The 11,346-nt window shown below is 35.9% G+C and overlaps 1 protein-coding gene across 1 annotated transcript in view; it reads right to left on the reverse strand.

The window, feature by feature from the left end:
• Positions 1-199: 199 nt before the first annotated feature.
• LOC107575679 (polyadenylate-binding protein 1-like) overlaps positions 200-11,346 on the reverse strand; it is a 12,448-nt gene continuing 1,301 nt past the window's right edge. Inside the window, exons 2-9 of the mRNA XM_016262033.1 lie at positions 9,764-9,854; positions 9,546-9,656; positions 6,195-6,234; positions 5,597-5,669; positions 2,407-2,491; positions 1,520-1,650; positions 338-433; positions 200-242 (exon numbers count right to left, since the gene is read on the reverse strand). Coding sequence (XP_016117519.1) covers positions 380-433; positions 1,520-1,650; positions 2,407-2,491; positions 5,597-5,669; positions 6,195-6,234; positions 9,546-9,656; positions 9,764-9,854 — 585 coding nt within the window. The 3' untranslated portion in view covers positions 200-242; positions 338-379. The remainder of the gene's footprint in view (positions 243-337; positions 434-1,519; positions 1,651-2,406; positions 2,492-5,596; positions 5,670-6,194; positions 6,235-9,545; positions 9,657-9,763; positions 9,855-11,346) is intronic.

The raw sequence follows: 11,346 nt of genomic DNA on the forward strand, positions 1-11,346 counted from the left end.
TATATATATATATATATATATATATATATATATATATATATATATATATATATTTAAATATAATCAAGGTCAAGAACAAAACAAAACATTTGGACGACATCGTTTTTTTTTTTTGAGTTTCGGTTTTTCAATATTTATTCATTTTTTATTTTTTTGAGTTTCTATTTTTCAATATTTATTCACTTTTTTTTTTTTTTTTTACTGTGTCCCTCTTGGTGAAGACAGGGCCAAAGAGAACCATTCTGAAAAAGGAAGAACAATTTAAAAGATTAGAAGAAAGTATTTCTTTAATAGTCAAAAAGTGTGAAAGAAAAGCGCATCCAAGTTCTCCTCTCACCTTGTGTTAGACGGCCGGCACAGCGGTGCTGGGGACTGATTTCTATGCAGCTTCTTTGGCCTGATGAGCCTGCAGCACCGCTACTGCTTCATCCACCTGGAATATTAAGTATATTTTTATATATAGAATATTAACCCTTGTGCGTCAATTTAAAAAAAAGTTACACATAGGTTCAAAAAGCTTAGGAGTACAGACTTAAGTTTGGTCTCATTTAAAAGAAGACCCTTGGCAGATTATTGTTGAAGTTAAAAACGTAAAAAATTTAAACCAAAAAAGTTATAGAGGTTTATGTTTATGAAAATGATCCATGAGCACAATTTTTTTTATAAAAAAATATATATTTTATAAAACATGTTGAACACAAAAATTGCCAGAAAATCAAAGCCATAAATCTAAACCAGTTGTGTTCCAAATTTGAGGTTGATATCTCAAAAAAATGAGCTTTTATTAAGATTTTGTTTGGATGCAGTACCAAACCTTTCCCATTAGATTCCAGCAAAGCTCCGCTGGCATACACAGTGGTGTACAGTATAATTTCTCTCTCTTAAACATTACAGGAGCACACACACAAACATTTTTTAGGACACATATACAAACCACACTCTGACATCCATACCAACACACCCACACAATTATAGCTGCATAATTTATCCAACTGGCTCTATAATACAGCAAAAGCAGAAAACAAGAAACATTTGATTATAGGCCAAACCTGAGAAAATGGCACCATCTGGTAATTTTTTTTACAATTTAAATTTTGAAGCCTTGCCAACAGAATGAAAGCTTATTAACAAAGACTGCATCATTTTATAGTTAAATGGCCCTGAGATTAATGATTCCAGTTTTAATGGGTTTCAATGAGGACATTTTTGTCCTTAAGGTCCTGAAAGGAACTATTTTTTTGTACCTACTGTAAAATAGATTTATTAAAGGAAATGAAGGTCAAATATTTACATCCAAAATGTATGCAGTTGGCATTAGCACAAGCAAAATGATCAAAAAACAAAACCGAAAGAGACAAAAATGTCCATAAGGTCGCACAAGGGTTAAAAAAAAATTAAGTTTTGGTTTGGGGATAAAACACATTCTTGACATTTCATTATCACTAAAAGTGGTGAGATCACCGCTATCAGGAAAAACCCAATAACAAACAACAAAACTGAGCATCCCATGAGCACTGACCTTTGACCTCAGGGACTCCGGAGACTCCAGCAAGTGCAGCAGCTCAGAGTTGTCGATCTCCAGCAGCATTCCGGTGATCTTTCCAGCCCGATTGGGATGCATGTTCTGGATGAGCGGGAACAGACGCTCACCTGTCACAGAAGAGAGCATGTATTTAGATATTCCATTGAAATTCTATTGATTTTTTTAATTGACATACATTTTAAAATATGCAATTGACATTTAAAAAATACACGTAAAATGCAAATATAGGTATACTATACATAAAAACAAAAATGAGAAAATAAAATCACATTTTGGTGTATATTTTATATATACATAATTGGATTTAATGTGATTCAAAATTCAAATTGTAAGTACTTGAAAAAGTACTTTATTGTTTCAAATAACTAAAGTGTCAAAATATGGTTTAAATGCAACTATAAAAGATAGTTAAGTAAAATGAATCTACATACCTATTCTGACCTATACCAACTAAATATATATATATATACATAAGAATTAGTATACAATTATTATGTATTATACAGAACTTTATTATATTTTAAATGATTAAAAACATATTGCTGACAAATGAGTAGAACCTAGTGGTTTAAAGGATAATAATGTACGTTGGTAAAGACTTACATTGACAATTAGTATTTTTAGGGCTGCACTGTGATCCTTAAATAGAGACTTTTAATGACATCTAAGGATTCTAAATATGCCTGACAAGATGTTTTGGTATATGAACTATTCTTGCAATGAATGGCATTTCAGTAGGTGTCTTCTGTAAATCACATTAAAAACGTATGCAGTCTTATTTTTTGCTCAGAAAAAAATTAAATGAAACGGGACACATTCTAATACACGAAAAAAGCAAAACAGGAACAAGAGGATAAACTCACCCAGCATCTGCTTCTGTTTTTGTGGAGGGGCGGCAGCCAACATGGACGCCGTCAGAGGCTCCTGACCCTGAACGTGGACAGCAGGCTTAATGGGAGACAAATACATAAACGTTAAGGAACACTTTTTTGTGCAAGATACACAAGCAAACATGCACTCTGCGACGTTCTGGGGCAAAAAGCAAGTCAAATTTAGAAAACCCCTCTTCACTTACACATGGTTTCAGAGCAGCTTGACAGTAAATTATGATGTTAATGTTTATAATATCTTAATATCTTCATCTTCAAAGTCACATTTATCAGATTAGAACTGGACAATAACAGTTACATCTTGCAACAATATAATCAAGCAGTTGAGATTTGCTAAATAGAATTAAACATTGCTTTATGCATACAATGAAGTTGCAGAGTTATACAGTATATCTATCTGTATATAAAGAGCTAGATAAGTTATATTTTGTGACAAAAATAAATTCAGGCAGTTGAGACTTACTATATAGTAGGGATGCACAATATTATAGGACTGATATTGGAATCTGCCGATAATGGCTTTAAATGTAAATATCGGCATCGGCCCGATATGAAAAATGATGCCGATAAGAGGAATACATTAACTCACATGTGCTGAGGGTGTGCTAGTGTTTAGATCACGTCAGCATTGTGGTTCATTCTTGAAGCAAAGTTTTGCCTGAATGGTGATTAGATTCATTGTTTTGGATCGCTGCATTTAAACTGAGAATGCACGTACAGTGTGTGATAAGAGTAAACAGTAATAGCAAGTGCAGCGGCAGCCTCCCCCGGTCCTAATGCTCGTTCGGTAACGAGTTTTAATTATGTAGGGGGCGCTGTTGGTCTACGTCTAATAAAATGAAAGTAAAATACACAAATAACATTTAGACTGTTTCTAAATAAAGCAGTAATTGATGTCATAAAATCAGGAGTATGTTTTGATATAAAGGTCAGAAGCTATACCTTACATAAAAAAAAAAAAACACAAATATGACACTTGTAAATTTTATTATTTTATATATACTGATTTATTCATTATCAGTATGTCAGTATCAGCATTATCAGTATTATCATGTGTAATATGTTATATTTTTAAACAAACTATGAGCTCTAAAAGATTTTCAGAATTTTTACAACTTTTTTGCTTTAGACCATCTACAAATGTTAAACCTTAAAATAAAATGTTAAGGTTACTACTACGTCTTTCTGAAAAAATAAATAAATAAAAAAAATGTAGTGGTTGATATATAGTTTATTTATAGTTAAAATAACTTCATAATTGTTTATTTACCTCTAACAAATAAGCTCTTGTTAAAAACTAACCAGTGATATGATGCAATTTCAAGTTTTCCTTTCTCTTTGGAGTGTTACAAGCTGCTCGTGCATAGATAAGATCTGTAAAGTTGCAAAGACTAAAGTCTCAAACCCAAAGAGATATTCTTTATAAAAGTTAAGACTCGTCCACGCCTACCTAAAACGTCTCGTTCTAACAAGCCCCCACATGTCTACATCACTATGTGGGAAGATATTTAGCGATGTCACATGACCCCATAATTTGCTTATAATTTCCACACAGGAGAGACTTTGTGTTGTTTCCAAACAAAAGGAAATATATCGGTATTGGCATCGGCTATCGGCCAAAATGAGTTGAAAAATACATCAGACGGTTAATTGTGGCTTTAAACTATTCTTTATGTTCAGTGCATGACAAACACTTCGTTTTTGAATTCTTTACACTTTTCCAGTTATTTTTCCTTAAAATAAATATCTTAATAGAAAAAAAGTATTTCTTAGTTCTGCATGTTCTAATGAGTAATATTGTTTCAAATCAAGAAACAGGTTTGTGTTGCCTGATAATATTAACAATATACATTTTTTTTGTCTCTTAGAAATACACATTTGATAGTAGCTTGAGTTAGGATGCAGATGTATATTTATATTCATGATCAAAATAAGTAATATCTGTAAAAATCGTAGCAATCTTATTTTATATGGCGAAATTTAATTATTCTGACTGTTTGAGGTGTTTTTTTTAACCATTGGTCTTCCATAGTAGCATACATTTAGAATGATCATGATAAGTAAAAAACACAAATATAGCACCTCAATAGCATGGTACAAATGTAATAAGGCTTCTAGGTATTTGTATGAAAAACAATAGTCTAAATACATTTAGTATAAATGCATAAACGCTATAGCTTAATCACAAAAAAATACTGTAATTATATTCCATTACTCCTCCTTCAATACATTTAATACATGTCCAAATTAATAATATAATTAAATTTGACACGAACAGTGACCAACATCAAAGACTTATCGAACTCTTATTATTGTTTATCGAGGAAATGTATATCGCACGATAATTATCGTTATCGATTTATCGTCCAGCTCTAGTGGATGAAATTGAATACATCTAACCTTATACATAAAGTTAACATTTTGCAATATGCAGTGTTAAAAGCTATGCAAGGTGCAAAAGTTATGCAAACTTTTTATTAGGGATGTAACGATTCACTCAACTCGCGGTGCGATACACGATACTGATTTCACGATACGATTTTCTCACGATTTTTAACAAAATGAGAGGCGGACAATAGTGAAGTATGTTTACTCTGCTTTAAAAGTGCTTTTCAAGTGTCTGTACTTTATCAGAGTGTTTTTCTTTAGAAAACTTTACTTCACACTTTTTTACTGCACTACGTTTCATATTAAATATCATATAATACTTAATTACATTAGAACTCTATTACTTTCTTTCTTACTTTTACTTGAGTTAAAGTAATTCAGAGATTTACTTGAGTACAAGAAAGTACTACATTTGTAATGTTCTTAAGTATTAAAGGTAAAACAAACAATAACTTTTATTTATGAAGTATAGTGCAGTAAAAAGTACAATATTATGCTTTTGGAATGTAGTGAAGTAAAATTTTCCAAAGAAAAACACTGATAAACTACAGACACTTTTTTTTATTTACTTGAGTAAAGTCCGTCCGTACCGTCCGCTTCTGGATTTAAGACAATTTTTTGTTTTTACGATTTTGTTTCGCTATAGTCTCATTTTCGTCAGTGAAAGTGAAAATGACAAAAATCATGGTGAAAATTATTCTTCAAAGAAATAAACACCGAACCAGAAATTTGGGGGAGTAAATAGGAAACGTTCCAGTAAAAATAAAGCAAGTACCTGTTGCATGGGCACCTGCGGCTGAGTGGGCAAGTGCTGCTGTGGGTTGCGGACTCCAGGTGCGTATTTGTACCAAAGCCAATAGAAGGCAAGCCTGCAACCATATTAGCCGAAAAAGCGTAATGGCTAAAGCTAACACTTCCGGTCTGGCAGTACGTGGGAAAGGAGACCAGAGGCCATTTTTTTGTAATGGATGTCAATGGAGGAGAGGCTTCAGTACGCTGAATAAACAGCTTTTTAGAGGAAGCGGCTTATCATTTAATGAATCGAAAGCCTATCTGCTAATCTTCAACATGTTTTACACTAAACAATACATTTGTATTTAACTATTTTTAAAGTTTACCACGAAAAAAATGTTGTTTTATAAGAGAAGTCACTGACTTTTTGCAACAGGTGGGATTCATCTTATGGCACTTCCCATTCATTCCTATGGTATCCGTAAACAGCGATTGAGTGTCGTACAACTTCAATGACATTAAGGCTGTAACATGATTGGTTATTAAGGCACACGTGATCCGAGTTAGTCGTTACGCTTTCTCCAATAGTAAATAATACAGACCCTCTCATCTCCTGATAGTAAGACCATCTCTGTTTGTACTGTGGCACTCCTCTCACCTGAGCCGTTCCTGTGGCTGCACCTGCGGCTGTGGGACGAGGGCCCATGGCCTGAGACACTACGGGGAACACAGAGCACAATCTGGATCAATGAACTGCAGAAACACACTCACCAGGCCTCATTCATGAAACTTGCGTAAATATGAGTAAATTCAGAGTAATTTGCACGTAAAACAGACCTTCCCGAAAACTCTCCTCCGGATTCACAAATGCTTTGTAAACATCAGATTTGATAGTTAAATGTCTATGTTAATGAATTCCAATAATTCGTAAATAGGGCGCTCGTGCACGCTCATTCACAATTAGCATAATCCCCGACTATGAATTACAGCTATGCAAATTGCGTGTCCAGGAACGCAGTGGAATATTCTGGTCTACTTTCTCAGGTTTGGCTCCAGTATATTGCATAAATGCAAAAAAGACTAATAGGCCATATGCCTAACAATAAATATTCAATAACGTGTGTCCACCAAAGAGTTTTTAGCCAGATGAATAAATGTCAGGCGCTCTTCTTAAAACGTTTTGGTGGCACAGCGTTTTTCCAGCTGAGACGCTTTAGTCGCTATGATTTGGAATATGCATGGTGGTAACATATTACTAGTATCTAATTTTTAAGAATTTTACTAAATATAAAAAAGCAGTAACCAGTAATATTGACTTCTCCATTGTTGTAGGCAGTCATTGTACAAGTAGGATGGGATGGGTACATTTACATTTAGTCATTTAGCAGATCCTTTTATCCAAAGCGACTTACAAATGAGGACAATGGAAGCAATCAAAATCAACAAAAGAGTAATGATATATCTAACTTGCATATATGCAAGTGCTATAACAAGTCTCAGTTAGCCTAATGCAGTACACGTAGCAAGGTTTTTAAAAAAAATTTTTTTATTATATAATAAATAAAAAGAAAACAGAATAGAAAAAGAATAGAGCAAGCTAGTGTTAGAGGCCTTTTTGCTTTTGTTAATTGTATAATAAATGAAAAGAAAACAAATAGATAAAATACTAAAAGATTAGAGAAGCTAGTGTTAGTTTTTTTTTTTTTTTTTTTTAAGAAAAAAAGCAGTTAGTAAATGAATAGAGTGCAAGTCTAAAAGGGGCAATTTTTTTAAAGAATAGAATTAGAATAGAGAGTGCTAGAGGATCAAATAAAGATGTAAGAGATGTGGTTGGTCGTATTTGTTCCACCCGTCCTCTATTTACAGCTGGGTAAATAGTGACAGTGATGAGCGCTGCATTTTACAGTTATCAACTCAGCTGCAAAAAACAATAATAATAATAATAATGATTTACAAAGAGGGCAAGGACAAATTAACTTGTAATTACTATGGCAGTGCATCAAAATTCAGTGTCATCAGTTTGCCAAAAAGAACACGGAATGTTTTACACATCATTTACACGTGGCAGGGAGCAGGTGTACATTTCTTTCGTACCGAATAACATTTTGAAAACTTTTTTCATGAATTCAAAAGTTTACGTCAGAACGGCTTTATGAACGATTTACACAATAATTCGTCCTGCTCGTGTTTCATGAATGAGGCACATTGTGTGCAGAGATGCAAACAGGTAAGGGGGGAAAAAGGTGAGAACATCGGGGGCATGCTTCACACAGAATTTCTTTTAAATATATTTACCTTACATGCTTATTTGTAGTTACTTTACACTCTTAAAAATAAAGGTGCTTCACGATGCCATAGAATAATCTTTTTTTTGTCTGAATGGTTCCATAAAGAACCTTTAACATCTGAAGAACCTTTCTGATTCACAAAAGCTTCTTTGTGGCGAAAGAAGGTTCTTCAGATTACAAAAAGGTAAGAAAGAGATGGTTCTTTAAAGAACCTTTGACTGAATGGTTCTTCTATGGTATCGCTGTGAAGAACCTTTTAAGCACCTTTATTTTTAAGAGTGTAAGGTATAGCGTCTGGACCACTCAAACACACAATATATATTTTGTTAGCTAGATTTAACAAATACTCTGTCACAGCCCAGGAAGCCGAACAGGCCCCTGGTTCCATGGCAACACTGACACCAGATACATTTACGATCTAAAGGAATGTGAGCAGAGACTCTCACTGCATGTCCCATAAGCAACAGGCAAATGCACAGTAGAAATTGACTTTTCTACTAATTAATTCATAGGAAAACCTTTCTTTGAATGAACAGTGTATCCTTCAGGTCATGGTGTATGTTGTCTTTGATATTTTTTGACTATTTTAGGTATGCTTATGAGGGAACCCATTCCTGTCATCCTTTCACTATATGTAATCCTACCTTGTTTAGTATCTATGAATTCGCCTTCTTATGGTTGAAACAAGCGTGTATATTATATGTTGGTACATAGGCAATATACAGTATATTAGGGTCCTGAGAATCTTTAGTAATTTCGATTCAAGTCCATTTGCAAATTACCATGCTTAGAGACAAAGGGTCGTAAAACCCTCCAGCAATTGCCACCTCCCGCTTGGAATTTCCATCTTTCTCATTTGACAAGCCCATCTTGAGAGGCGGGGGTCTTCTCCGACCTTAAAGGCCCCGCTCCAGGGACCCTCCCAGTCGGTGGTTCTGTTAGATTTCGATAAGATGTGAGTTCCAACGCTCCAGAACATCCTAAATTACGTGCCAGGCTGCGGCCTCAACCTTTCCATTGATCAAGATTCTCTGACTCAAAACTGGTGCTTTTCATCGACCCAAATTCAGCAAAGATCAACTGGAAACTTCAGATTACATCAAACCTCTCTTTCAGACAGATGAGACATGCAAGTATCAAACTTAGCCTTATTAATTGATACATGAGGTATCATTTGCCCCTTTTTACAAAGGTGTGTTTGAACTAAGAATCTGACATTTCCCCATGAGCTGATTCGTTACAAAGGTATTCTTTTAAATATTTTTTATTAACGTATATGTCCAAAACTGTAATCTTGTTGCATCATTTGACAAAAATCAAGATTGGATATATTTGATCAAAATCCCATGTTATAAAAGATAACACTAGCAGCTGCCAAGGGGTAATCAGTCTTACTTTTCCAATACAAATAAGACCAATCTACCTTTTCATATTAAAAAGTTATTACCAGTCTTGAAGAAGAAAACTAGAAGAAAGACTAACTTTTTAAGACTAGTCTAAACAGTTCATGCAACCCGGCCCCAGTTCTTTATTTACCCTTTCAAGACACCCCCCCCCCCCCCACACACCCTCATAAAAGCCCTTTCTCAGTGGATCTAAGCAAATCTCATAGGTGACCTATTTTGATTTTAAAAAAGTGAGTTGTCACTGAAAGGTGAGGCATTTGTATGTACGGTGCGTATAACCGTGAGGTTCAAGGCTCACCCATGCGCTGGGGTGCGATCTCCTGTGGGACCTGGAAGGAAGGACGCATGGTGCCGAAGGTTTGCGTACGGGGCATCCAGGGCCTGGCAGAGTTGGGCATGCCCTGGAAATCTGGAACGGAGATGAGAAACACAGCAGTGAAATGAAGAGCTTTGGTGGTCTGTGCAAGTGTGCGAGCGGATGTGGGCGGGGATAAGGGTGTGTGGGCGGAGACTCACGCTGAGGTTGGACACCCTGAGTGGCCCAGCGAGGACTGGGGCGGAGCTGAGCGAGCTGACTGGTGGGATAGTAAGCAGCACGATTCTGAGCCTGTCAATCACACAAAGAGAGAGAAACACAACCGGTTATGAGTAAAATCCACATCATAATTGCTGCTAATGCACGGTTACTTCCACAAAAAAGCTCAACTGTCTAATGTAAACTGCAGGTTTTATGAAGGCCAATTTACATTACATTTAGTCATTTAGCAGATGCTTTTATCCAAAGCGACTTAAAAATTAGGACAATGGAAGCAATCGCAGAATTGAACGACAGATGACAGAATTTTTATTTTTGGTGAACTATTCTTTTAATGTTAATAAAACAACAAAACACAGAAAAAAAGTATAATTGATGTATGTAGTGTATATAGTGTTTTATTTTAATATTTGTTTATTCAATTTCTTGAATGTTACTGCTAAATACTGTACCTGAAAAACAAAGTACTGTTTGTTTTATTTGTATATTATTTGTATCAGACATGATAACAGACGTTTTATACTTGTGCTACAACTTTTTGGCCCGTGCTACAAAACTTTCAACCTCTGTAGCACCAGTTCTATGTGAAAAAAAAGTTAACGTACAGCCCTGATATATACAGTATATATACACATATATATATGTGTGTGTATTTAATGTGCTGGTGGTTGTGTGTATAACCCTTCTGCTAGCTTTTTTTGTGGTGTTTCCTGGGACCTGTGTGTTTCTGTCCCTTTCTAGGGTAGGTCCTCGATGAGCACCCCCTCTGCTGGATTCAGAAACCGGGTGCTCGACTTGCAGTGTTTATCTCACTCGTCGATATATGTCCAGACGGTACGATAAGCCGGGTTTCGGCTTCATACTTCCTGGATCATGCGGCTTCTGCAGGAGCCTTCTTGGTCATCAGGCCCCTGGGTTTATGCTTTCAGGCTGCCCTGTCTGGTCTACCGTATCTAAGTTGCCTCCCGATCACCAGGATATCCCCTCTTGCTGAGGCATCGAGCGGGAAGTATAGGTGGCATTTGCGAGAACCTTCTTGTGTAATGCTGTCTCAGACAGTGCTCCCCTCACCTTAGAGGGTTGTATTTGAGCTTGTCTCTCCCGTTTGGCCCAGTACTTCCGGGTATCTGTGAACAGATTCTTGGAAAACTCTAAATCCATACTATGGTAAGTGCACACGTTAAGCTTTGCACACTTTCTAAAAATCCACATAAGTGGTAAGTGTGCACGTTATGCTTTGCCCACTTTTATGAAATCCTGTACGGTAAGGGGTACGCGTTATCAACCTCGTTCCCTTTCTCTGAGTTGGTTTAGACCCCGATACCTTGGGCTCCACTCATCTAGTGTGTCTCGGTCGACACACTCTGAAAGTATCGCTCCCCTCACCATTGAGGACTATTGTGAGCATGGTGCTTTCTTTCAAGCATTTAATTCTCTCTGAGGAGTTGGATTCCTTGCTCCATGGGCTGTTCTCGTGGTAGTGTTGAGCAGTGCTCCCCTTTTATCAAAGGGTTACCTGGAATGAGCACACTATTCCTCTGAATTCGGAGTTCTCCTCTCGCAT

Source organism: Sinocyclocheilus grahami, unplaced genomic scaffold (genome assembly GCF_001515645.1).
Source record: "Sinocyclocheilus grahami isolate Dianchi unplaced genomic scaffold, SAMN03320097.WGS_v1.1 scaffold2810.1, whole genome shotgun sequence".
NCBI classification, from domain to species: domain Eukaryota; kingdom Metazoa; phylum Chordata; class Actinopteri; order Cypriniformes; family Cyprinidae; genus Sinocyclocheilus; species Sinocyclocheilus grahami.